At 54.9% G+C, this 25073-nt stretch overlaps 4 protein-coding genes and 1 long non-coding RNA gene across 35 annotated transcripts in view; 3 read left to right on the forward strand and 2 right to left on the reverse strand.

Moving 5' to 3' along the window:
- R3HDM2 (R3H domain containing 2) overlaps positions 1 to 2341 on the forward strand; it is a 134979-nt gene extending 132638 nt beyond the window's left edge. For all 28 annotated transcript variants that reach the window (XM_074325520.1, XM_074325537.1, XM_074325528.1 and 25 more), the window contains 2 exons: positions 339 to 423; positions 1303 to 2341. In XM_074325520.1, the coding sequence (XP_074181621.1) occupies positions 339 to 423; positions 1303 to 1643 (426 nt within the window). In that variant the 3' untranslated portion in view covers positions 1644 to 2341. The remainder of the gene's footprint in view (positions 1 to 338; positions 424 to 1302) is intronic.
- The window catches only part of LOC141570081 (uncharacterized), a 28091-nt gene extending 9649 nt beyond the window's left edge, over positions 1 to 18442 (reverse strand). The window contains exons 1-3 of one of the 3 annotated variants that reach the window (XR_012493938.1): positions 18322 to 18442; positions 14661 to 14828; positions 10682 to 11499 (exon numbers count right to left, since the gene is read on the reverse strand). This is a non-coding gene — a long non-coding RNA (uncharacterized LOC141570081). Of the gene's footprint in view, positions 1 to 10681; positions 11500 to 14660; positions 14891 to 18321 lie in introns of those variants that run through there. The other 2 variants (XR_012493939.1, XR_012493937.1) reach the window with 2 other exon arrangements.
- STAC3 (SH3 and cysteine rich domain 3) lies at positions 4257 to 10561 on the forward strand. Of its 2 annotated transcripts, XM_019742330.2 has the most exons (12): positions 4257 to 4446; positions 5121 to 5187; positions 5441 to 5705; positions 5950 to 6047; positions 6262 to 6334; positions 7176 to 7273; positions 8819 to 8885; positions 9060 to 9109; positions 9401 to 9486; positions 9678 to 9729; positions 9816 to 9953; positions 10123 to 10561. In XM_019742330.2, the coding sequence occupies exons 2-12, from the start codon at positions 5122 to 5124 to the stop codon at positions 10219 to 10221; spliced, it is 1092 nt and encodes a 363-aa protein (XP_019597889.1). In that variant the 5' UTR covers positions 4257 to 4446; position 5121; the 3' UTR covers positions 10222 to 10561. The 2 variants fall into 2 exon arrangements, with proteins under 2 accessions (XP_019597889.1, XP_019597890.1); XM_019742331.2 differs by lacking the exon at positions 5121 to 5187 and having other exon boundaries at positions 4351 to 4446.
- On the forward strand, positions 14903 to 19108 carry NDUFA4L2 (NDUFA4 mitochondrial complex associated like 2). The gene is made up of 4 exons (XM_019742332.2): positions 14903 to 16970; positions 17334 to 17422; positions 18219 to 18279; positions 18407 to 19108. Exons 1-4 carry the CDS (start codon positions 16914 to 16916, stop codon positions 18461 to 18463), a joined length of 264 nt encoding a protein of 87 aa, XP_019597891.1. The 5' UTR covers positions 14903 to 16913; the 3' UTR covers positions 18464 to 19108.
- A 172-nt stretch (positions 19109 to 19280) lies between these two features.
- Positions 19281 to 24257, reverse strand: SHMT2 (serine hydroxymethyltransferase 2). The gene is made up of 12 exons (XM_074325541.1): positions 24099 to 24257; positions 22934 to 23131; positions 22368 to 22447; positions 21994 to 22194; positions 21626 to 21707; positions 21353 to 21475; positions 21089 to 21228; positions 20589 to 20754; positions 20291 to 20390; positions 20049 to 20204; positions 19863 to 19970; positions 19281 to 19749 (listed from the first exon to the last, which is right to left on the reverse strand). Exons 1-12 carry the CDS (start codon positions 24129 to 24131, stop codon positions 19622 to 19624), a joined length of 1515 nt encoding a protein of 504 aa, XP_074181642.1. The 5' UTR covers positions 24132 to 24257; the 3' UTR covers positions 19281 to 19621.
- Positions 24258 to 25073: the final 816 nt, after the last annotated feature.

The following is a 25073-nucleotide window of genomic DNA, read 5'->3' on the forward strand; positions in this document are numbered from 1 at the left end:
TTAGGGCCATCAGACACCCCCTTCTCATTCGGGCCCCCATCTCTGAGCCATCTACCTCAGCCAGCTGGGTGGACAAAGGAGACAACAGACAGAGAATGGCCAAAGTGGAAGGGCCTTACCGCACTCCAGTACTCATTCCTTCCTTTCTCCCCACCCCGTGGCCAAGAGGGAGGGGCTCTTTGTTTCTCAGTGGCGGTTCTTTGACCAATCTGACTACCTGGTGCAGGGGGTCCTCAGGTTTGGGTGCTGCTCCTCCCTTAACCTCTCAGGCAGACACTGGGATGCAAGGCAGTCAATGTTATTTACCCAGGATGAGAATTACCTTTCTAATGTTGAAGGGACAGAGTGGGTTGAAACATGGAAACCGGAGCAAGAGACAAGCACTCAAATCTGCCTCCACTGACCTGGGGATGACAGACGTTGGTGAGTGACAGGATGCTGAATCTCCAAGAGAAATTGCTCACTCCTCCAGCCCTACATTACTAGCCCAGGATGGCTGGGAAAAGCCAGCTTAGGGTGGGGAGTAGAAATGGTACCCTTCTGTACTCAAGAGCAAGGAGAAGTTGCAGAAGTGAAGTATCTCTCCCCTCCTCACCAAGCTATTCCAGGTGCTGGGGAAGATGATGGTAAAAATTGGGAATAACACAATGATGGGGGTTGCTGAGCCTATTATCAGCAGAGTCTTGTGGGAGTGGCCCTGACTTTAGTCTAGGGTGTCTACCTTTGGTAGTCCTAGACCTAATTTAGGAGAAGCTTGACAAGGGAATGTGGAGGAGTAATGCCTCCTGTAGGCCTTCCGTGCTAGGCATACAAGATCTGTCAGGATTTCCCCTATTTTGAACAGTTTGCTAAACAAGGAAAGGAGGGGAAACTGACTTCCGTAGACAATAAGAAAGGAATCTACTGGGGCCAGCCTCTGGGAAGGGAGTTATGGAACATATTTCAGATTACGCCACTGACTTTGTCAAAGAACATCAGCAAAAGCCACACTCCTTCACAGGAACAGCTCCCTGTGAGAGAACTGAGGTGCGCGTCTCCACGTCTTCAACCTGGGATTCTGGTTCCCAGTCTCTCTTTGCCTGCATCTCTAGGCTAGAGGAGAAAGGTTCCTTTGTTTCTCCTAGTTGCCCTGCTCAGAGTCTGGATAGCGAGGGGTTGGGTTGACTGGGGAAGGAGGAAAGGGCTAAGTGAGAAAGGCCAGGCTTTTGAGAACGTTGTATACAGACATGGCCAGCTGGATACTTGTGCAGTCCTTCCTACTCTAATCGTCTCACAACCTTGCCCTCTCTCCTCCTCTTCCAGTCCTGGGGCGGGTGCTCGAGGTGACAGATCTCCCTGAGGGCATCACTCGTACCGAAGCGGACAAACTCTTCACTCAGCTCGCCATGTCCGGCGCCAAGATCCAATGGCTCAAGGATGCTCAGGGGCTGCCTGGCGGAGGTGGGGGGGACAATAGTGGGACTGCCGAGAACGGCCGCCACGCGGACCTTGCTGCCTTGTACACCATCGTGGCTGTGTTCCCCAGCCCCCTGGCAGCCCAAAATGCCTCCCTTCGCCTCAACAACTCTGTGAGTCGCTTCAAACTTCGAGTGGCCAAAAAGAACTATGACCTGAGGATCCTGGAGCGAGCCAGCTCCCAATAAAGGGAGGCGGGGAAGGAACCAGCACAGCAGGGGTGAGGGTAGGGTGGAGGGTGTTGAGGGACCCTGATACACCATGGACAGAGACAGAAAGGAAGGTGACAGACACTAAACTGGAGCCTAAAACAGTAGGGATGAAGATGGAAACAGACACTCACACTGGCACTGGACTCCTTACTCCCCTGCCATGGGTCCCCTCTTTTTCCCTGGTTGGCCTTCCTCTGCTTCCCCCTCCTTCCCATCCTCGTCTATCATTTTTGATCTCTTCTCCCACCATGAAATTAATTTCTTTGATATTTTTTGGTTGGGTAGAATTGGGAGAGTCCTACACTCCCCTATTCTCCTGTTTCCTTATCATCCCAAGCTCCCTTTTCTTTTTTGGTCTTTATGAATATATTTATATGGACAGAATTAAGAAAAATGAAATTGATTTCCCTTTTCTCTCACTTCCCCCATCTTGTCTCCCCAAACCCCAAAACTTGGGCCTTCCTCCACCCCTACTCCCCAGAACACTTGTATATTGTTTGTTTGAGGTTCGTGCCGAAGTAACAGACACAGTATTTAATTGCACATAACAGATGTTTGCTGGGTATATTCACTGTAAATTTTATTTAATCTGAGTTTTTGTTTGTTTGGGGGGCATCATTTGGGGGGAGGTTGATTTTGTTTTTAAATATAAAAAAAAAAAATCTGTCACTGAACGTCAGTCCCTGTTTCTGTGTTGCCGCCCTGGTGTGGGTAGGGGTTGGAGGTCCTGGGAAGGTACAGCCCCACGGGATTGGAGGGATTTGACGTGGGTTTGGATGGCTTTCCTAGCATATGCACCTATCTTGTCCTAACACTATTCCCTGTGCCCCAGCTTCCTCCTTACACATAGTTCTGAGAGGTAGCTGGGTCTCTAATGGGACCTGGGTCCTGGGTGCTCCCAACTCTGCAGCTAACTCTGGTTCATCAAGCACATCACTTCTCAACTCGACCTCTGAGTCTGTATCAATAAAGTAAGAGATGTGGACTGACTAGGTGACCCCTGAGTTTCCGTCCACTCAGTTAATTCTGTAACACTCATTTAGGGTCCTTGAGCCTGAGCTGGGGAGGGGGAGTTGAGGTCCAGACCTGGGCTGAGATGCGCCTCATGCCTGTCCATCTAATGTTCAGGGATGGAAGACTTGGGCCTTTAATCTTAAAGCCAGAGGATTGGGTTCTACCTGGCAGGAACAGAAGGGGATGTTTCTTACAATACAGAGCTCCAGCCGTTAAATTTGCAGTGCCCAGATGCCGTATTATCCAGGCGTGCTCAGTAGTCCCTGTCCTATGCAGCTGAAGAAAGGTGAAGAGCAGAAGTCACCTGCCTACAAGATGGAGCTTTTCCTTTGAAGTTTCTCAAAACTAGCCTAGTTGTTCAGCCTGTCAGACCAGTTGTTAAAGAGCCTGTAGGCACAGAATCATCCAGCAGCCCCCTTTCAATCTGAGCCACCTCTTGAAGAGAGAAAAAGAGCAGAAATGACAAAGAACATCGCCCCGGGAATCTCTTGGCTCTGGGTAGGAGTATCTCTAGTGGGGCTCCTCTGGGGCTTGTCTGACCCAACCTCCAAAGCAATCCTTTACTTTTTACAGATACAAGGGATAAAGCCACACTATATCGCCACCTCCAAATTGCTCTCCTACCATGGGAGTATCTCCCTTACACGGTGTCAGCACACAGCAGAAGGCTGCATCCCTGGGAGATAAGAATGCCAGATAGCTCACTGACCCATCCGTTCATACACTGGGGCATCAGAGGGAAGAGGAATCGGAATCAGAATGATTCAGGAAGTGTGAGGCTTGGCCATCCTACCACCTCCAAGAGATTGCAGTTCTCATGGGGAAGGGATATTTCTTACAGACAGTAAAAATGCCCTGCGTGGCAGCTGTTTATTATCGTCTGTCCAGTGTCAACAATAGTGTCTCTACCTGATCATTAGACCTTTACTCTCCCAGAGCCCTCAGATGGAAGTCACAACCTGGCTTTGTTTAATAGCTCTTAGAAATCCCTTCACCCTGAGGACAAGATTTTAGAGGAATAGAGGGAAAGAAGTCTCTGGGAACAACTGGAAGGAACACAGCAGTACTACACGTTCTTCACTCCCATACAGGACGGCAGCATGTACCCCTCCATCTACCCATAGAGAAGAAAGCAATCTGGCTGACAGGAGCTCTGAAAATTCAAATTTTCTTTTCTTCACCAGTTCCCAGCCTTTTCCTTCTTAAAGGCTTAAGGGCATAAAAACGCATGGCCACAAGAAGACAACGGCTGAGAAGTCAAAGCCTAGTTCCTAAAGTAGGTCCAGGGAGGGCAGAGTTGGGGAGATGTTTGGGCCTTGGAGAACGGGGATTGGGAAAGCTGTTTGTAATTGGTCTTTCCATTAGTCGTCTAAAACTCACCCACGGCTACACAGCATGGACACTGTCTCTCCCTGAATTTAGCCCCGACTGACCTACACACCATAGATGAAAAACCAAGGAACAGCAGCTCTGGGGGATGGGAGAAGTTAGGGTCCAGCCCTGCCCAGACCTCTCCGTGTCCAATTTCTCTGTGTCAGCTGTGTCGCTCAGCTGTCCACTTTCCTCTAGCCCTGTCATTTCAGCTTTGACACCAAGGCAAGAGGCTAGGTCTACAAATACCGCCTGGGTAGCCAGTGTGAGTACGGAGGGTACTGGGGGGGCTTAGCCCCCAAGGAAGAGGACCAGTCCTCCAGCGCCACCACCAACACTGCAGGGGCTCCTTCCTCCCTCCACGGATTGTGGATTGACTTAGGGAACCCCAAACGTAAGTTGCCAATTCCCCTTTCCATTTCCAGGACTATTCACCCCAGCTTCCCCAATGCTGAGTCTGTTCAGCTTCTTCATTTCTTTCCTTGTCTGTGAGTAGTTTGGGTTTTAGGAGTGAAATTACTGTTCTACTCCTGGACAAAAAGCTAAGACTGGAGGGGAGGTGGGGGTTGGGTCAAGGGAACGGAGTAGTAAGGGAAGGAAAGGCTCCTATTACTCTGAAAACTTAAAATAGCTGAGGCCTGAGGCAGGCTGGGAACTAGGCCCTGGGCCTCCAGGGCTCAAGAAAGAGGTTGGGATAACAAATGTCCCAGCGCTTCCCTCCACACATCAAACCTCTTGAAGAAAGATCTCGGGAAGGTGTGTGTCATGTCTCATTGCCCACAGATTTTGTGAAACAGGGTCTGTAGGAAAATCCCTAGGGTTGCCCCTCAGGGTGGAAGGATGGATATCGTTAGAGGAACTGGTTGGGAAGTTCTTTTGTCTGTTGGGTTTTTCTTTGGACCTCCATGGAATCTTCCTGTTCATAAGCCCTATGAAAGGATCTCTGTTTAACCAAATTTCTCCCAAAGCCTCCCCTTCAAGGACCACCCTACTATGAGGGACAGGAATAAGGGAGGGAAGAATGGCAGTCAGAGATTAGATTTCATAGTGGGGTCCAACCTCTTGCAGGATGACAGAAAAGGAGGTGCTGGAGTCGCCTAAGCCCTCCTTCCCAGCAGAGACTCGGCAAAGTGGGGTGAGTCTGGGCCTCTGACCATGGGGTGTGGGGAGCTGCGAAGCCACCGCAGCCCTTGAAAAGTGCTTGAATTGATGGCGCTTGTATGCGACTCATTTATTGTTAGAATGCTAGCCAGCACCGTACCCCCTAATCCTGGGGTGTGCCCCTTACCCCAGGTTAGGAACATGTCTAGTTAGCCTCAGCCTTACCTAGAGAGCATGACAATTCTTTTAACATTGGGTTTCCTTCATTCCCTCCCTCCCTCCCTCAGCTTCAGCGGCTGAAGCAGTTATTCAGGAAGGAGTCTACAGGGACAAAGGAAATGGAGCTTCCCCCAGAGCCCCAGGCCAACGGGGAGGCAGTGGGAGCTGGGGGTGGGCCCATCTATTACATCTATGAGGAAGAGGAGGAAGAAGAGGAAGAAGAGGAGCCACCCCCAGAACCTCCTAAGCTTGTCAATGATAAGCCCCACAAATTCAAAGATCATTTCTTCAAGAAGCCCAAGTTCTGTGATGTCTGTGCCCGGATGATTGTGCGTGAGTCATGAAGGGAAGTGGAGAACGTGTGATGTCAAAGGCGGGAGGCGGGGTGGGTGGTTAGCAGAGGAGTGTTTGTATGGCAGACAGGCTGTGGCAAGAATTGGCTTTAAGAAAATAACAGTTAGAGACCTCAAGTGTGGGCTCCCAGACAGAAGAGGGACCTGAGAGCTAGAGTAGCAACAACAGTACCAAGGCAGAGGGAAACAGGAGCCTCACCCAAATGTCCTCCCCTTCTCCCAAGTCAACAACAAATTTGGGCTTCGCTGTAAGAACTGCAAAACTAGCATCCACGATCACTGTCAGTCCTACGTGGAGATGCAGAGATGCTTCGGCAAGATCGTGAGTACACTGGGGAGCCAGACAGTCGGAGGGAGCGGACAGGTGCCAGCTACCCCCTTGCCAGTCCCTCAGGTCACCCCATCCATTTCCCTGCTTTCTCTTTCTCAGCCTATCTCTTAACTTCGAGAAGGGGTGAGCACTCATGGGAGAAATGGGCTTCTGGGCCCTACTTTGTTCTCTCTAATGCTTTCTCCCATCCCATTCTACCCTGCAGCCCCCTGGCTTCCGTCGGGCCTATAGCTCCCCACTCTACAGCGACCAGCAGTACGCTTGTGTCAAAGATCTCTGTAAGTGCTCCCCACCCCCCCCCGGACCTGAGGGAATGGGCAAGCCTAGATAGAGATGGTTTCAGCACCATCTCTAGCTTTGGAAGCCAAATTCTGAAACAGAAAGATTCTACTTCCCATGGTTCTCTCTCAACCTAATATTTGAGCCATTTTGGATGCAGAGTCAATACTCCTGTTTGATAGCTGAGTTAGCTAGGTCTCCACACAGCTAGCAAGAGACAGAGCCAAGACTAAAACCTTCATCTGCCTAACTTCAAAATCTGTGCTCTTCATATGCAAAACCATTTTTAAGTGAAGAAGGATTCTGACTGTCCTCCTCCTTACAGAAGAATTTCAGACTGAGGGCCAGACCAAGAGCTGTGGATGCCCTGGGCAGATTCTTCATTTGGCAACCCTTACAAAACATTATTTGACCATTGGCTCCACATTTATTTGGAGGAGAGGCTGAATTCTGTGAGGAGCATGGGTGTAAAAAAGAACTCACTGGTGGTGGCACCCCAGCTTGCACATGCCACTCAGTGGAACAAAAGCGAACAGTTAAAGGACCACTCTACCTAGAAGGAGAATAGTGATTCTGAGAATGCCCTACCTAGAAGGAGTACTGATAAATATTTTTCTCCATCACATTACATTTCCAGTGATGTTTTTAGAGCTCTTTGTAGATTGATGACCTGGGTTTGCCCAAATGACCCTTCCCTAATCTGACAGACACACACAGACACACGCACACACGCACGTATCTACTCAGTCCCACCTCTCCCTTCCTTAGGCGGTGTCTCTGTCCTCCAAGCCTTTCTCTGCCTCCCCAGTAACAGTTTCTTTCTTCTCCCATTCCCACTAGCTGCCGCCAATCGCAATGACCCCGTATTTGAAACGCTGCGCACTGGGGTGATCATGGCAAACAAGGAGCGGAAGAAGGGCCAGGCAGACAAGAAAAATGTGAGCGCCGCCCCTTCCTACTGAGATGCCTTACAGAGACCCCAGGGAGCAGCGCCTGGCTCCTCTCGGGGAAGCTGACAGACGCTAGGGATCCTTATTTCCTAAAATCGCACATAACCAGACAGACACATTTTTGCATGCAATTGTAGAGGTCCTCAGGTTAAGAACTCCTGCCATAGCATGTGTTTTCTCCAGGAACTCCCTTCTGAATTTGTCAGATTAACCACCATAATGAACCGAAGCATTCCCCAACGCCAGGCCCCGGGCATTGCTCGACAACAGCAGCAAGAGCTATGCTTTGGATTTGGGGAAGAGAACTGGCCATGCCAACTATTCAGAGAATTCTGAGTTATGTAAGGGTCCGTGACAATCATCTAGTCTGACCCATTTATCCTATAGATGAGGTAAATGAGGCGCAAAACTAGTGGCCAAAAGCAGTTTCATTTCCTTTTGTAATAGGGTTACTAGATTGGTAATGCCATAGACTTGCATTCAGTTCTGCTGGAATTTGTTCACATCCTTATGTTTTTCTGGACAACCAGGATGGACTAATGTGGATAATGGTTACAGTTAGATGGATTCCTAAAATTGGTTGAATGACAGTACTCAAAGGATTCTGGTCCTTTAGGGAGTGTCCAGCTAGAGGGAGATTCCTGATGCCTCATAACATGATTTGGTCCTTGGTCCTCACCTGTGGACATTTTTTTCACTGATGCAAATGAAGACATAAATGGTATATCCATTAAGTTTGTGGGAAACACTGAATAATATATTCAAAAAAATCTTAGACTAGAGTGACTTTCAAGATGGCAGATTAGAGGGGGAAAAAATCTTAGACTACAAGAAAGGCCCAGATCTAATAATTTGAAATTTTGTAAGGAAAAATGTACATATCTGTTCTTAGATTTAAAAAGTTCAACTGCACAAAAACAGAATTAGAGATATGGCCTCAAAGTAGTTGATATGGAGGATGGGTGCAAATTAAGGATTTCTGTGAAGTGAGCTATGACTGTAAGACACTAACAATGTGATTTGACTGCATCCAAAAGGGCTAGCACATTCCGGTTCTATTTTCTTAAGGGAATTATAAAAACTGTTGCCCATTTTTTCTCTTACACATTGGAGTATTTTTAAGGAGGGTGATTTGAAGGGACTGAGAATGATTAGAGAAGAAAAGACAGGAAGGGTATGTTAGCTGTCCTCAGATCTTTAAAGGGACTATATTTGTTCTGTCGTGCTCCAGAGGGCAAATCGGGACCAGGAACTAACAGTTACAGGGAGACTGACATAGGCTTAATAAAGGGAATTGCCCCCAAATTGCATAGGCTTACTTTGCAAGGTAGTGAGCTACATTCAAGCATAATGGATGACCCACCTACTAAGATATTTTAGCGGAAGTCCCTGCATTAGGCAGGTGGTAGACTAGATATTTCTTCCAAGGCTCCTTCCAACTCTATTATTCTATAGTTCTCTGGCCTGACTGGAGAGCCAGGGCAAGCAAGAGTTCCCAAGACAGCATCTTCCTAACTATGGTGCCCCTTCCAGCCTCTAGCAGCCATGATGGAAGAGGAGCCGGAGTCTGCAAGACCAGAGGAAGGCAAACCCCAGGATGGTGAGTAACACCCACCTCCATCCATCGAGATAGAGTAGGGTCAGGGGCTCAGCCACAGGGGATGGAGGGTCAAAGGGCATGCCAGGTTTGGAGATAAAGGAGGCCCTACAACAGAAAGGTAAGAGAATGAAGACTACCCTCCAGGAGCCAATTTGTTGGTGTTTCCCATCCCAGGAAAACCTCAAGGGGATAAGAAGGCTGAAAAGAAGACAACTGATGACAAGGTGAGAACAGTTTCTCCCTGCAGGGACCCCAGTCCTCTCCCCAACCCAGTTCCAACGCTACTCACAGCCTCAACTAAAGCTCACACTTACTCTGTGGGTTCCCATCACCCTTAACCTGCCTTCTCCACCACCTCATACACACACAACCAACACACTCCTCTTAGTTCAGGGACCTGGGAGGTAGACGGACTGTAGTGTGTCTGGAGAATGCCTCTCCCTGCCTGACCCCTGCCCCTCAGTGTGGGAAAAAGGAGCCCTGAGACTCATCACCCACCCCCTTTTACCCTCCAGAACAAGCAGCCTGGTTTCCAGCAGTCTCATTACTTTGTGGCTCTCTATCGGTTCAAAGCCCTGGAGAAGGATGACCTGGATTTCCCGTGAGAGCCCTTGGGATTGGGGTGGGAGCGTACTGGGAGTGAAGAGGAGAGAGCCCAGCTCCCTATGGAAAAGGAAGGAGGAGGGGGGCTACTCAGGGCGTGGAGCCTATTGGGGCGGGACCTGGGCAGAGCCAAGGGACTGGATATATGAGTAAGGCCCCAAATCTCAGAGCCCCTGCCTCCTCTGCCAGGCCAGGAGAGAAGATCACAGTCATTGATGACTCCAACGAGGAGTGGTGGCGGGTAAGCGAATGATGGGCCACGGTGGGACGTGGGTTGAGTTTAAAACCTGAGATTAAGAGACCAATTCTCCCTGCTGTCTCCTCTAGGGGAAAATAGGGGAGAAGGTCGGATTTTTCCCTCCAAACTTCATCATTCGGGTCCGGTCTGGAGAACGTGTGTACCGGGTAACGAGATCCTTCGTGGGGAACCGCGAAATAGGACAGATCACTCTCAAGAAGGACCAGGTAGCTCTGGTGCCCCAGCCCAACCCCAGGCCCGAGGCTCCTCTGCAAACCGCACTCCTTGCAGATCTTAACCCATTTAATATATGGGCTTCCATAACTCTGGGTTCCCCTGCTCTCCTCTCCTACGTTTTCCTTTGATTCCTCTCCTCCCTAATCCTTTCATCTTTAGATCGTGGTGCAGAAAGGAGATGAAGCCGGCGGCTACGTCAAGGTCTACACCGGCCGCAAGGTGGGGCTGTTTCCCACAGACTTCCTAGAGGAGATTTAGGTATGCCGGCGCCAGCTGGCGGGAGAAACTCGTGCCCCGTTCTGGGCAGGCCCAGTGGAAATTGAAGAGGAAAGGGGCGAAAGCAACTATACTGCTGGGTAGGGGAGAGCGGGAAGGCCCGGCAGAACGTGACGGGGCTCCTGGGAAGGGACTGGTTCCCGCTCCCTCCCCTGACCTTGGGCTTCGGATACTGATGGCCCAGAGCCTCTCCAGCAACCCAGGTCCAGCTTTTGAGAACTGGAAAAAGAATGCGTCTCCACTAGGAGGCGCTCTGGGGGAGCTGGGGTGGGTGGGAGGCGAACTGTTGAATGTTGCGGATTTATTAAAAGTTTTGACAAAAGTTAGTAAAGTTTGTTCTTTAACTGGGATCCAAGGCGACAGGGAGGGGAGCGCCTACGAAGGAGTGGAGAATTCTCCTCCACTGTCTTACCTCACTACCATCCGGTAACCTGAAACCCACCTGGGCTGAGGCTGGTGGGAGGCGAGGAGTCAGGTGCGTCCGCCAGAAGAGGCCTCTGTCGTCGCTGAAGAAAGCGGAGCTGGGCTGGGGTCACCGCCCCGGCGCCCCTGCAGCTTGGAGCAGGATCTCGTAGCCCGGTAGGTCCACCCAGCTCTTGGCGATTTTGCCGCGGGCAGCCCCTACATTTCGGAACCTGGCTCAGTGCCGAGCTGGGCCGCCAGGGGGCGATGCAAGATCTCGGTTGGAGAGCGAGGGACGGGGCGGGGGCGGGGGTGGTGGGAAGAGGAGAGAACCAGAGACACGGAGCCCGAGACCCTGGGCCTGGGAGGGGGTGGGGTGCGTGCCGTCTCCATGGCAACACTTCCTCAAGTCCTCTGGGAACCAAGCGAGCAAGGCCGGGGGGCCTAACCCCTCTCGCGCGGCCCCCGCCCCAGCCCTTTGCGACAGGTACCAAGTGAGAAGGAGCCGGGCAGACAGCTAACCGACTCACGCGGAGACCCCCGCTGCGGCGCGCTTTATGCAAATGTTATTATTTGCATATGTAGATATGCAAATGCACCGGCCCTGGTCAGGGTGGCAGGTGGCGGGGAGCGGGAAGGTGTGGGGAAGGGAGCTGAAGGAGACAAGGAGTTTGGGGACCTGGGAGGCAGCGTGGGGTGGTCGCTGGAGTCGGAAAGGCGGAGGGTCTTGAGCTTGATGGCGGATGGGGGAGGGTCAGCGTGGCCAGCCAGGAGATCCTCTTCTGCCCGTTGTCTGCCAAGCCTGAGGTTGGCACCGCCTAGCAAGGTTGGCAGCGGGAGCCCGGGCACCATCTGCTGCTGGCGGGGGGAGGACAGAGGCTCAGCTGGGCTGGGGAAGAGGAGGGCCCGGGACGGGCGCTCGCCACTTCCTTCCAGAAGGCTGAGGTGCGGTGGGGGTAGGGGAAAGCACATAAGACTCGCTGGGTTCTGTATCCTGTTCTCTTTGCCCTTGACTGTCCTGGACTCCTGGGGGGACAACGGGGTCATAAAGGAAGTCTCAGGCAGCCCCCCTTTAATCATGCCTGGGCTGGAATAGCAGATCACATGCTCCCCTCCACCACCACACACAAATCAAGCCTTTTGCCCCCATGCCACTTCGGGCCCGCCTACCACGAATGGGGGAGGTGGCTAGGGCTTGGGTCGCATCTCTTCATCAAGCGGTCTGAGGGACTGAAAACCAGAGCCCCCCAGATCCTCGAGGGGGCCCCCCACAATGCTGAAGCAAAAGCAATTTACTGGCTCATTGGGCGGCGATGTTGGTGTGGGGGTACCGAAAAGCAGAGAGAGCGGCTGTTCTTCCCCCCATATACTCGAGGGGCACCCCCCTTCCCCGCCTTGCGGAGCCGGCAGCTGTCCCTAATTAGAGCGGCAGTTTAATTGGATTTATCAGCAGTTAATAGGAAATTAAGCAAAAGGCCCGAGAGAGGGAGGGCAGCAGGAGGAGCGGGAAGGCCGGCTGTGCTGAGATCGAAGGACGGGTGCTGGGGTGCCAGAGGTGGGGACACAAGGCCCACTATCGCGATTGAGCCCCATGGTCACGCCCTCCCCCCAGTACTTGTCCGTTGGTTGAGCCCTGGCCCTCCGGCGGAGAGCAGGTCTCTGGAGAGGAGGGAGGGGGGAGCGACAGCGACCCTGTGTGAGCCCCCAACGCCCCTACTCCCCCAAGCAGCCGACTGGGTGATGGATGATGCTGCCTCACGCTGCAAAGGTCATAAGTCTGGGCCAAGGAGCAGATTGAATCGAAAATAGACGGGAGGAGGGGCCGGGTTACTAGGGTCCAGGACACAACCCGCACCCTACCCCTCCCCAGTGCCCATCCAACTCTTAGCAAAGCAAGTGCCCCTTGAATTCGGAAGATTGGGCAGCACAGGGGATGAAGCACTTATGTCTATGGAGTGACCCTCTCTTCCACCCCCTGCCTCCTGGCTGTGTTGGGGATCCTGGAAGTCTGCCTGTGCAGCCACCAATGTCACTCTATGGCTCCTGCTCTTCTTCCCAACTACTGGGGTTGGGGTTGGCTGGGTCGTTTGAGGCCAGAGTGACCCAAGGTCTGCACCACACGACCAGAGGGGCCAAGGAAGGAAGCTTGCAGGCAGATGGTGCAGGGTCAACAGCCCCAGGAGCCTCCTGTCATCAGGACCTCATTATATGGTTAAGCTAACAGTGCCTGCTAACAGGGACCCCAGCGACCTCTCTGCCAGTCCACCACCGGAGGGTACAGGCAGCAGCTTCTGCATATGTGTGGGTGCCAACCTCTGAATGCATGGTGGTGGGTGGGTCTCTCTATGCCCCTGATAATTATGGGTGTCTATGGCCCTCGTGTGTAGTGTGTGAGGTGTCTATCAGAGCCCCAGGTATGGTGTGTATGTTGGTGTGCCCCTGGAGTGTGCGTGATGTATCTGTCAGTCTTGTCCCCATTCTGCCCCCCCGCCTCTATAATTATTGTCCGTCTAAGCTCCTGGGTGTCATGATGTGCATATGTGTTTTGACATGTCTGTTCATTCTTCATGCCTGGGTGTGCCCCGCGTGTGGGTATTTCCGTGGGTCTCTGCCTGCAGGACTGTATGTGTGAGAATCAGTAAGAGCCTCTGGTGAGTGTGTGTTGCTCTGGCGTCTCCGTCTGTAGGTGTGTGTGTCACGGTGACAGTACGTGGGCGTGTGCCTGGGTGTGAGCCACAAGGCGGCATGTATTCGAATGACAGTGTGACGCACGGCGCTCGCGTGCGTGTGCGCGTGTGTCTGTGTGTCTGTGTGTGCGCGCGCGCGCGCGCGCCGGAGTGAATCTCCCGCCCCCTCACCTTCCTCTCCCCATTTCTATTCCTCTCTCTTCTCAGGGCGGGCTTGGCTCCGCGGTCCGCATCATCTCCATCCATTATTGAAGAAACAGCCGCGTCGGCTCCAATCACATCAACACCCCCGCCCCCTCCGTTCTTCTCGCCCTGCGGCCCCTCTGGGTGCTGAGAAGCAGGGAGCCTCGGCGCGGCGGGGGCACCAGGCAGGAGCGGACTCATGACCCTGTGCCCCGAACCGGGCCAGGCACCGGGACGCCAGGGTCCGGGCGGAGAGCGCTTTGCATAAACAGATGGTGCGGGCGTCTTTGTCTCGCTTGCTCGTTCGCTCTCCGCGCGGCTCCAGGCTGCGCGGCTGTCTGGCTGATGCAATCATGATCATTTCAGAGCCTCGGGACCAGGCGCCCTTAATAGAGGCAGAGGGGGTCAGGGGACCCGGAGATCCAGAGCAGATGCTGGGCACTGTCTTCCCTCCTGGGCGCCCCCTCCATGCCCCACAGCTTCAGAGGGAAGACGGAGGCCGCAGCGAGGTGACGGGCATGAGGAAGTGACCGGGAAGGGGGCCCCAGGCAGTGCCCAGAGTTGTCCCTAGGCTGTCTCATTGGACTGCTGCAGCACCCACCCACCACCCACCCCGAGGCAGGAAGCCAGGGAATGGGAGGGGGGAGACAGAGATAAAGACAGTGACAGAGAGGCATTTGTAGAGAGATCCAGCGAGGTAGAGAGATGTAGAGGGGAGTGACCAACACAGAGAGACAGAAACAGATGCAGAAGGACAAAGCCAGGTAGAGAGCTACAGAGAAATAGACAGACAGACACAGCCAGAATGATAAGGAACAGAGAGACACGGACATACACAGAGATGAAGAGACAGAGACAAACAGGCAGGGCCTGAAGAAGAAAGAGGCAGAAAGAAGGGCAGCCAGAGACTAGGACAGGCAGAGTCAGAGGGCAGAGGGCAGTCCCAGGAAGGACAGGGAGCCCCAGGCGTCTGGAGCCGCCCAACTTCAAAGGAATACGCTTGAACTTGGAGTGCCCGAGGCTGGAGAGGTGGGAGCTTTCGCGTCCCCTTTCCGCACCCTCCCGGCCCACTGCGGGACCCACTGCTTTGGCCGCCGAAGTGACAGGAGCCGCGCGTGGGGCGGGGACCCACATTAGGCGCTGACTTACCTGCGGGCAAGTCGAGGGGTGCAGGGTCGACGCGGCACTACAGGGGGCGCCCGAGGCATCTCCTCTGAGAGCTTAGGAGAAGCTCGGCCTCCAGGGGGCGCGCGCGCCCACGGCCCCGGCCTCCAGCTTGCTGCGCCAAGTCTTGCTGCTTTTGACGTGCGTCTCTGCCTGCACCGGAATAGTGTCCTGAGCGATTTAGCGTTCACAATCGGGTCCCGGTAGGATCCTGCCCGCCCCCGGCCTCGCCTAATACTCAGCTAATGACTTCTGCTGTCCCTCACCCGCTGGGTCATAGTGGCCTGAATCCTTCTGCTGGGAAAAGTGCGGGGACGTGGGGACAGATGGAATTTGGAACCCAAGGAGTTGTGTTCCAGCTCGGTCCCCAGAGGCCACCATGAGGGCGGGGCATAGAAATAGGGTCACAGAGAAAGGGTCAGCGACTGGCACCAGGAGCCGGTTAAAGATCAAGGAGGGGCCAAATCCGAAGCAATCCTGTAATAGGGAACTCATAGAGCTGGGCAGAGGCCCAAGGCGGGAGGATCCGCGGCACCTCGAGGAAAAGAGCGGGGCGGAGGGTCTGGGACGCTCCAGGTTCACCTGAACTCAGAAGAAAGGACACAGGAAAACGGGTGAGGGCTGGAGAAGCAAAGGGGCACGCACGGCGTAGGGGCCAGACGTCCCTGTCGACGTCCTGGTGCCCCAGCTGTGCCACATAGAGCCAGATGTGCAGCCCAGCTGTGCGGCCCCTCAAGCTCGAGCTCCGGCATTGATTTTTAGTCCCAGAGACTGAAGGGCTGGGGGGCACGGTGACAGGACACCCCACTCCCTGGCCCGACCCTGGAGGTGCGGGTGCTCAGGGAGGGCCGGGCTCTGTGCTGCTCTAAGCTCTGACATCCCGTCATTCCCCTCCCCCGCCCCACACACACGTCGCAGCAAGTCTCTGTCTCTTTGTTCTCGCCGTGTCTCTGACACTTTATCTCATTATCCGCCGGAGGGAGGCGGAGAGCCGGGACCCCGCAGCCTAATTACAGCTGAGCTTGTCAGTGCAGGGGACGGGAGAGGTATCAGCACAGGGGAAAGGAATGGGGCCTTCAGGAAAGGCCCCCTCCCTCTCTATACCTCTGAGGGGCCCAGCGGTGGGTGCACAGCTCACCCCAGCCAGAGCTGCCACAGGGCTCTGGAGGGGAGAAGGGGGGCTCCACAGAACCCAGCTACCCAAGGGGCAGTAGGGAAGGAGAGAGGGTGGAGGCTAGCTTGGGAGTGGGGGAGAGATGGTTAGGGCTGGGCTCCTAGGTCCCTAGGACCCAGTTCCCCAAAGAAGGTGGCAGTGAGCCTTCTCATGCTGACAGCATAGCATACACCTGAAGTGGAGGCAATCGCTCTACACTTCAGCTTCTGTGTCTTGTTCTCTTTCCTTCTCAACATCTTGTCTGTCTTTCCTTGTCTATTTCCCTCACTCCACTCTCTTCCTCTCCATCACAGCCAGAGGCAGAGTGGCCTCCTTGGGTGGCTCCACCTTCACCCCTACCTGAGGCAGGCAGGGCAAGCAAGTTTCTCAAGCCCCCAAACTTCACTGACTTATTCTGTCCTGAGTCAGGTTTAAGATACTCTGTTCCCCTGGCCTCTAAGTAGTATTCCAGGCCAACCATGCAACTTGGATAAACCACCAAGGACTAGAGGGGCTGGGGCAGCTTTAGTGCTATTGGCCTGTCTGCCCTCCTGCTCCTTCCACTACACTGGAGGGGACAAAAACAGGGCCTCCAGGAGCTGCTAGATCCTGGATGGCTTTAGGAGTGTCAGGGAAGCATTGCAGATGCCGTCAGTCTTCCCTGGTACCACCTGTAAGCACTCCACACCTGCACTTTGCTGGAGGTCTGTCTGTCCACCTGTCTCATGCGGAGTTCCTCTCCCTACTTCTGGATCCCCTCTCCATCAGAGTCTGGGTCAAAGCCTGTGAGGCCTCTCCCTCAGACCAACCCAGAGCCCCAAGTATGATAGTGTCCCATGGCCAGGGTGTGGGCATCTGGAGAGAGTGGGGGAGTAGAAATCCCTTTGCTCCCCAACAATTCTCCTCCCTGCTCTGAGCCTGGAACTGTGGGAAAAAGAAAGATGGGCGGGTGTGGGATGAGTCGGAGACAGCGGGCCGGGCTGGGCAAGGTTGGGCTGGGTTGACCCCTCCCCAGCCGGGGGCGGGACCCCAGTAGGAGCGAGGGAGCCCAGCCGCTGGGGAGGACCAGACACTGGAGAGGCGTTATGGCGGGAACTAGTCTCGGGGCCCGCTTCTACCGGCAGATCAAGAGACATCCTGCGGTGAGTTCGGTCCCCAGAGCCACCGGTTCTAACTCTCTCGCTGCTCCGGCGGCCCCCAAATATCCCAGTCCCCTCCTCTTGCCTAGTTCCCGCAGGTCTCCTAATTGTTCTTTAGAGTACCTTAAACCATACTTGCAATGTGCCCCGGTGCCTCCTGAATCTCCCTCCGACAGGCTCGCTTTGGGGTGAGGGAAGCTACGACAGATACTGTGGGGTGGTTGGTTCCAGGTGCTCTCTCCAGAAGGGAGGGAGCGTCAGCCCTGGAGCAGCGGTGGGGGCGGACGGGCAGAAAAGCTTGCAAAGGGCTGCTGAGAACCACGGGGAGGGGGCTGACTCTGACAGTGCCCTCCGTCTCCCCCGCAGCTCATCCCGATGATCGGTTTCATTGGCCTGGGCATGGGCAGCGCTGCGCTCTACTTGCTGCGGCTCGCCCTGCGCAGCCCCGACGTCTGGTAAAGGCTGCGCTTTGGACAGTGGTGGGGTCCTGGGTGGGGCAAGATGGAGCAGGAACGCGGGGACCTCTCGGGAACAGTGGGGATGGGGGGTCCTAGCGGAGATTCCACGGTAGCTCACTTGCCACTGCCCCGCCCGGCAATCTCGCGGCTGGAGCCCGCTCCTGATCAGGGAGGGCCCGCCTCCGCTCAGGCCCATCGGATCGCTCTTTCCTCGGTGGCTCGCGACTGGGCCCACTTCGGGCTGCGGACCCCGCCCCGCTCCAGGCCTGGTTGCCATGGCGACGCCGCACTACCGGCAGCTAGCAGCCTTTGGGTACCTCAATCTCCTCGCCCAGGGGTTTGGGGGTGTGGCAGGCGAGCGGCTGGGGCTCCGTTGGGGCCAGGATGGCGCGGAGACACCACTCTCGGTCAGAGGCGGCGAGGGTGGGGGGCGTCCTCCGCACGCATCGGGATCCCCTCTGCGTTATCAGAATTTGAGACTCTTCACGGAAAACCCAGCCCCTGGGGATCTCTGCCTGATTCCCGCTGCTCTGCTCTGCCGGTTTGACCTAGGGTGGCGAGGAGCGGTCGTAAACCCGAGCCAGGTTATCATTCTGTCACCCAGCTTCACGCAGACAACGGTGACAACCTTCTTGCCTCACTTGTCAGCAACCGCTAATGTGCCCCCTTCCCTGTCAGTCTCTGGGAAATGGGTTCCCCACGGTAGGAGGGAGATACAGGCATAAAGCCAGAGACCCTGGGTAGAGTCCTAGCTCCCAGAAAGGAAACCATAGCCCTCACTCCCTCTCCGCAGCTGGGACCGAAAGAACAACCCGGAGCCCTGGAACCGTCTGAGCCCCAATGACCAATACAAGGTACCTCTTGGTAACTCTAGGGTTGCACCTCCATCCTCTCACCTCCTGGTCCCGGGATGACCCCTCAGCACCCCGAGCCTCCCCGCAAAGGGAGGCCTGGGGCACTCAGTGCAATTCCCCTCAATAGTTCCTTGCAGTTTCCACCGACTATAAGAAGCTGAAGAAGGACCGGCCGGACTTCTGAGCCTCGCTCCCGTGTACACCACCGTCAGCCAGCTCACTTCTTCCACTCTCTGCCCCGAGGCCCCAGGGCTCCACTCTAGCCACCCTGTCCAGCTCCTGCATACACAAGCCCGGTTCCCACACGGAGAGGCGGCTCCACCCCCCCTTCCCTCACTCCCTACAGCGGAAGCACCTCTGACCCTCAGCTTGAGTCCCACGCGGGGGAGGAGTTAGGAGGGTGGGCAACAGCCGGTTTGACCCAAAAGCCCTAAACCAGTCCCTCTGCCCTGCTACCGGGGCATGGTAGGGTGTGGCACAGGCTACGTGTTGAGCGTGGCTGACGTGAGCCAAGAGCAAGCAGGGGCCTCTGAGTGCCAAGCGACGTGGCAGGCCCATTGGCTCAGGCTACAGCCCAGGCGGAGCTGCTCCATTGGGCTCACTGCCTGCTGCCCAGCCTGCCCTGAAGGCACCTATGCTCAGGCAGGAGCAGCTCACGCCTTCCTCCCCGCGCCCAAGCCCCCTGCCTCCCAACAAGACAACAGGGACCCCCTCCTGCCTTGCACCTGGGCCTTCCCCTGCCATCCCGCCCCTCCCTTGCTCCCTTTTGTCCCCTGGGATCAAACAGAAGCAGCAGTGGGCAAAATACAATTTCATTTAACAAATTGAATTTGCTGCGCCTGCTAATCACGTCTGGTGTCGGCTCTGATCTGAGACAGAGAGAGGAGGCTGCAGCCCCAGGGGTCCCCGTGGAGGTGGCAGGAGGGAAGGGAGGAACACGTGGAGGGAGGCCGACCACCACCTGGCCCAGGGGACCCCTCCCACAGTAACAGAAGCTTAGGTCAGGTTAGCATTTTATTAGATAAAAACAGAAAGGAGGGTGCCTACCCCCCCTTCCTCTGGCTCACAAGAGTAACTCCCCCACCCCCAGGTAAGGGCAGGAGTCTGTAACACTGAAATAATGAGAGAGGTGAGTGCTGAAAGCCCTAACCTCCTTTGTCTAAGTCTTCTTACGAAAGCTCCTCAGCTACAAATTCTGGGAAGGGAACTACACCTGGCTCTTTTCCTAAGTAGGAGGCCTTCCCTCCTCCAGCAAAAAACACTGGAAGATAGGCACCCCCACCACTGGTCCAGGTAGGGAGAAGAATAATTTCAAGCTGTGGGGCTCATTTCCTGGGCGCCATCAGTGCTCTTCAAAACCAGGCATGGGGAAAGCCCTGGCAAACCGCTCCACCCGTTGCTTGAGGTCAGCCAGTCGCTGTCTTGTTTCTGCATCCTGGAGTAGGAAGGATTTGAAATCCTGGAGTTTGGCTAGAAAGGGGTGAGAAAACACGTGGTCAGAGCTGTAGGGAAGGCAGTTAGCTGACTGGGGGAAGGGCATATATGAATATAAATTGGCTGGCTCAGGGGAGCCTGGCCCTCACCGGTCTTGCTCTTCACCTCCAAGCCGATCTTGACGCCTTCATCTATAAAGTCCACAACTCTTCGGAAGTCATCTTCTCGAAACTGTCTAGAAGTCAAGGCTGGGGCCCCTGGGAGAGAGGCAGAAGAGGATGAGCAGAGGCCAAGCCTTGGCAGCCACCTTTCCCTCCTGGAACCCCAGGTCTCACCAAGCCGAAGGCCGCCCGGTGTGATAGCACTTCGGTCTCCAGGACAGGTGTTCTTGTTGGCTGTGATGGATACCAGCTCCAGCACCCGTTCAGCCCGGGCCCCATCCAGGCCCTTGGGCCGAAGGTCCACCAGCACTAGGTGGTTGTCAGTGCCACCTAAAGGGGAAACAATGAGCGGGGAGTGGTGAGTCCTGGGCCTCTGCCTGAGGTTACAGAGGCTCTCAGCCACCCCCCTGGCTCACCAGACACCAGTGAGTAGCCTCGCTCTAGCAGGGCATCAGCCATTGCCCGAGCGTTCTTCAGAACCTGCAGGGAGTACTCCCGGAACATGGGGGTGCCAGCCTGGAGATGAGACAGCAGCACCTGGGCCCCCAAGTCCTGTCCTTTCTGCTCCCCCTCCCCCAGCACAGATGTAACCCCCAGCCTTGAACCCTCCCCTTCTGACACTTTCCTTCTAACAGCTCCAACTTCAGTGAGCAAGGTATAGGGTCTGAGTATCCACGCCAGTGCCCACCCCCCAACAAGAATAGGTTCCCCAACCTGCTTTAGAGCCACAGCCACTGCAGCAATGGCATGATTGTGGGGGCCTCCCTGCAGGGATGGGAACACAGCAAAGTTGATTTGGTCCTCAAATGTGTAAGGGATCTCCCGGCCAGTCTTGGGGTCCACAGACCGTACCCCCTTCCGGTAGAAAATGAGTCCTGACCTGTGTGGGAAGAAGGCAGTCAGAATCTAAGCTGAAAAGAAAGGGCAAGGGATGGAAAGAGCAGAGGAAGCTGGCTGGCCCGAGCCCCCCTGAGGGCTCTCAGAGTCCACCTCAGTTGTGCTCAGTGTGCCGGACTCCAGTACTGGCGGGGAGCAGACCCTCCCTCCCACCCCCAAGCCCCCTGCCAAGGAATTGCCACCATGGGAAAGAGAATTGTCAGACTGGGTAGGAGTCTTCAGGTGGTGTGAGTTCCTCTCAGATCCAGCCCAACAGCGCCCTGGGAATAGGGCATGAAGGCAGGGAAAGGCAAGGCCTGACCTCAGGGGAGCCTGACCTGGCCCCTCGAAGGGTCTTGTGGGTGGTAGTGGTGACAACATCTGCATGCTTGAAAGGTGAGGGGATCACCTTGCCAGCCACCAGGCCACTGATGTGGGCCATGTCTGCCAGAAGGTATGCCTTGACTTCATCACACACCTGGGCAGGTACAGACAGGCCTCAGCCTGGGGAGGGCCCAGGCAGGTCTGCCCAAAGCTGCCCCTCCTCCAAAATCTCCACACTACCCCTTGGGGAGTGGTCAGTACCCCAGGCCTCCACCAACCTCTCTCATGCGGGCATAGTCAATGAGGCGGGCATAGGCGCTGGTGCCAGCTATGATGAGCCGCGGTCGGAAGAGTCGAGCAGTGATTGCCAGCTGGTCATAGTCAATAAGGCCAGTTTTGGGCTGGACAGAGACAAAAAGCTAAAGCCCTGAGAAGGAGAGCAGCTCACTCCCCTCCTTCACCCTGCGGACTGCCCAGGCTCCAGCCTCTCTTTCCCAGGAGAAGGCCCCCACGGCCTGAGCAGCTTCCTCCCCGCACCCTAGAGCACTCACGTTCAGCTTATAGGGCATAGACTCAAAGAAGATGGATGTGGCCGAGATCCGCTTGACATCAGACATATAGCCATGGGTGAGACTGGGAGGGGAGGAGAGGAAATAAGAAGGCTTCAAAATGGAGTAACCCCTAGACGTAACCATGACTATCCTGCCCCACTCCAAAGGCCCGTCCTGGGAGCACTGCTCTTAGCCTGGCTCTGTCCACTGTGCTGAGCGCTGGTTCCTCGGGTCTTATCTTCTTCCTGTACTGTAACTTGCAGGACAGGGAGTGGACTGTTCCATATGCATGGCATACGGTAGAGGTTCAATAAATAACTCCTCTCCCATACCAATACTGCCCCCGAGCCCACCCCATCCACACTCACTGGCCCCCGTCAGGCAGGTCCAGCCCCATGATTCGGTCGTGAGGTTGCAGAAGGGCTGTGTAGGCGGCCAGATTAGCTGGGGACCCGGAGTAGGGCTGGACATTGACTCCCCATTGTGCAGGATCCAGGTCAAAGGCCTCCAAGGCCCGGCGCTGACACAGCAGCTCGATTTCATCAACTACTTCTGCTCCTCCATAATACCTGCCATGGGAGGGGGGCATATCAGGGCAGAGAAAGGGTTCCACCATCCCCTTTGACCAGCAAAGGACAGGGACGGCCACTCCTCTAAATGCACTGGGAGGGTAGAGGCAGTTATCCGCCACTGGGAACACCATCCCTGAGGCTGCCCTCTAGCCCTCTGGGCTATCCCTTACCTCTTGCCAGGATAACCCTCCGAGTACTTGTTGTTCAGACAGGACCCCAGGGCCTCCAGCGCAGCTCGGCTGCAGAAGTTCTGGCGGAGGGGAGGCAATGTGAGAAGATACTGAGCCCCTCTCCCTGGACCCCTACAGTCCACCCTGCTAGTGTCCTGGGCTGGGAGGACCTGGGCTCTACAGCAAGCTCCATTCATTCAGGGGATCCTTGCCAGGCCTGGAGCAGGGCCAGAGACAGTATCCTCAGAAACCCAACTGCCATGATATGTCTCCCCAGCAAGGCCACCTCTCCACCTGTGCTTCCAGGTTCCTGTTTTCTCTTGGGAGGGGGTAGGGACCAGACTCGTTTGTAGGGTCCCTGGAAAGCTCTGGAAGCTCTCTAATGCCTCCATCCCATAACCCAGACTGGCCCTGCCTTTGCTTCAGGGAAAGTAAGAAGAGCAAGAGATAAAGCACAGCAGGAAGGCACTGAGTTTGAAAAGGAGATTGGAGAAATAGCAGTAAGGTGACATGCTACTTCTTGCACCCATGGTGGCCCAAGCCCTGGACCCCTCCCCAGGCTCCACCTCTGAGGCAATGAGTTCCAGGCCTCGACACTGCCTGTCCTTCTCCCTCTGCAGCAGCTCCCACATCTCAGGGTCACTGTCTGACAGACTCTCCTGGCCTGTCCAGCCTTTGGTTGCTTCTCCGGTCTGGGTCTGGGCTGCCTCACTGTGTTGGCACCTTACGGCCATCCTGACCAGCTGAGCACATCTCTGCAGAGGCTGGGGAGGAAAAGCCAGTGTCAAATAAAAGCATCCAGACAAACAGTCTCCCAATAACTCTCAGCTATGCTTATTGGGCCCTCTGGCTCCAAACCCAGCAGCCAGCTGTCCAGCCTGCCTGTTCCAGTTTTCACCACCCCACCTTCAAAAGCCAGTTTTAGAGCCAAGGTTGAGATCAATGTCCAGGGGGTGGTTCTCATTCAGTCCATTCACCTCACCTCAAAATTTTCCTCCATCTTGACCCATGAACCACTCTGCAAAGCCACAGGGTAAAGTCTGTCTTCTGGAAGCTAGAGGTTCCAGAACCTCCCCACCCACAGGAACAAAAGGGTCTTCCCTGTAGGGCCTCCATAAACTGATACTCCAGTGGGGGTGGGGTGGGGAGGAAGAAGTTTCAAGGGACAACAGGCTGTAGAGGTGGTTTTCAGAACAATGGAGGAGGTGGAGCTGACCTTTAGCAGGACCTCGGGAAGAGGAGTGGGAGTGGGGGTGGGGGGTCTGCTGGCAGGAAAGCCAAAACCCACATCCTGTCCTTTGCCAGGCTCCCTTTTCATCTCCTTCCAGCCCACTAACCACTGATGCAAGCAGTGGCGCTCGGTTGCATCATCTACACGGCTCAGAGCGGGCAGGAAACACTCAGCTTGCCTGTTCAGGCCGGGAACCCTGCTCGTTCGCCAGCACAGGGTCCACGGGGCACCCGGTGCAGTTCTTTCCCTTAATGCCACGTGGAATGGATGGTCACAATGCCCTGGGGCATCTGGTTACCAGAATGGGGAGGAGGAGGGCCCCCAATTACCTCACGCGCACCCGGGGGTCTCAGGGAATCCTAGTTGCGCGTCAGCTCCTGGAGGACCCAGACCACGTGCGTGGAAAAGCCAAGGGAACCCCAAAGTTTGTGAATGGGAACTACGGTAGGAAGGGAGCTTGCTTTCTACTAGTCGCCCAGTCTCCGGAGCCCCATTCTTACCTGAGTCCTCCAGAGCAAAGAGAAGGACAGCATCGCAACCCGAAGTCGCAGGAGGTCCAGCCACCAACTCCGGCCGCGGGAAACAGAGGGGTCGGAAAAAGACTGATCCAAGAGCGCGTGCGCGAGAAGAGCGGCCCAAGAAGCCACAGTATTAAGGGGAGGAGCCTACGCATGCGTGAGGTGACACCTTTATGGTCTTCTGGGAATTGTAGTTTTTTCCACCTTTCTTCCGCTTCATTTGCCTTCTGTAGCCCCAGGGTCAGAGGCTCCTGCTAGAAAGTAAAGAGATCCAGTGCCGCCACATCTCCTCACTGTGCTGGAGCTCTTCAGGATTTTTTTTCCTGCTATCCAGACAACAACCATTTATTGGATGCCTACTGAATACCTAGTATTATTAGGCACTCTGGGAAATACAAAGACTCCTATACAAGCTAAAGAGCCATGATGCACTGGAAGGCACCTGGTTAACTGGTTTGGAAGGGTGAGAGACATTAAGTTCAAGTTCCAGCTCTGGGATTAACTAGCAAATTAGCCTATCTGAGCCTCGGTTTCCTCACTTGTAAATAAATAAGATGTGGTGGGATTAAAAGAGGCTTTGTATGTAAACATACTCTGTGATGGATTGTTACCCCCCTCCTCCTCTGACAGACAAACCTGCTTCCTCCTTGGCCTTCTCCTCCTTCGCCTGAGATATCTGGGAGCTGAGTGAGATGCCCCCTCCTGTCATTACACTTGTCGAATTTTACCTGTTCACCTCTTGCCACCCTAGCAATCAGTGAACTATTTTTATATCCCTAGGGCTATAGATCCTTGGAACTGGAAGGGATCTTCCTTTCAACCTGACTTCCTCTGGACTCATACTTTGGGGGAGGGACTCACTGATCCCCCCCTCCAGGAGTAGGTTCCCAAACCTGGACATCAGAATTGGTTGGGAAATATGATATAAACATATGAGTGTGGAGCCTCTCTCCTCAG

Source organism: Rhinolophus sinicus, linkage group LG02 (genome assembly GCF_036562045.2).
Source record: "Rhinolophus sinicus isolate RSC01 linkage group LG02, ASM3656204v1, whole genome shotgun sequence".
Classification (NCBI taxonomy): Eukaryota; Metazoa; Chordata; class Mammalia; order Chiroptera; family Rhinolophidae; genus Rhinolophus; species Rhinolophus sinicus.

Coding starts and splice junctions, on each gene's coding strand:
- STAC3 (XM_019742330.2), top strand. CDS start 5,122: ATGACAGAAAAGGAGGTGCTGGAGTCGCCTAAGCCCTCCTTCCCAGCA. Junction 5,706..5,949: donor CTGTGCCCGGATGATTGTGC/GTGAGTCATGAA, acceptor CCTTCTCCCAAG/TCAACAACAAATTTGGGCTT. Junction 9,487..9,677: donor AAGGATGACCTGGATTTCCC/GTGAGAGCCCTT, acceptor CTCCTCTGCCAG/GCCAGGAGAGAAGATCACAG.
- NDUFA4L2 (XM_019742332.2), top strand. CDS start 16,914: ATGGCGGGAACTAGTCTCGGGGCCCGCTTCTACCGGCAGATCAAGAGA. Junction 16,971..17,333: donor AGATCAAGAGACATCCTGCG/GTGAGTTCGGTC, acceptor TCTCCCCCGCAG/CTCATCCCGATGATCGGTTT. Junction 17,423..18,218: donor CTGCGCAGCCCCGACGTCTG/GTAAAGGCTGCG, acceptor CCCTCTCCGCAG/CTGGGACCGAAAGAACAACC.
- SHMT2 (XM_074325541.1), bottom strand. CDS start 24,131: ATGCTGTCCTTCTCTTTGCTCTGGAGGACTCAG. Junction 21,708..21,993: donor GACCTGCCTGACGGGGGCCA/GTGAGTGTGGAT, acceptor CTCCCCTCCCAG/TCTCACCCATGGCTATATGT. Junction 20,205..20,290: donor AGGCTACTCACTGGTGTCTG/GTGAGCCAGGGG, acceptor TTTCCCCTTTAG/GTGGCACTGACAACCACCTA.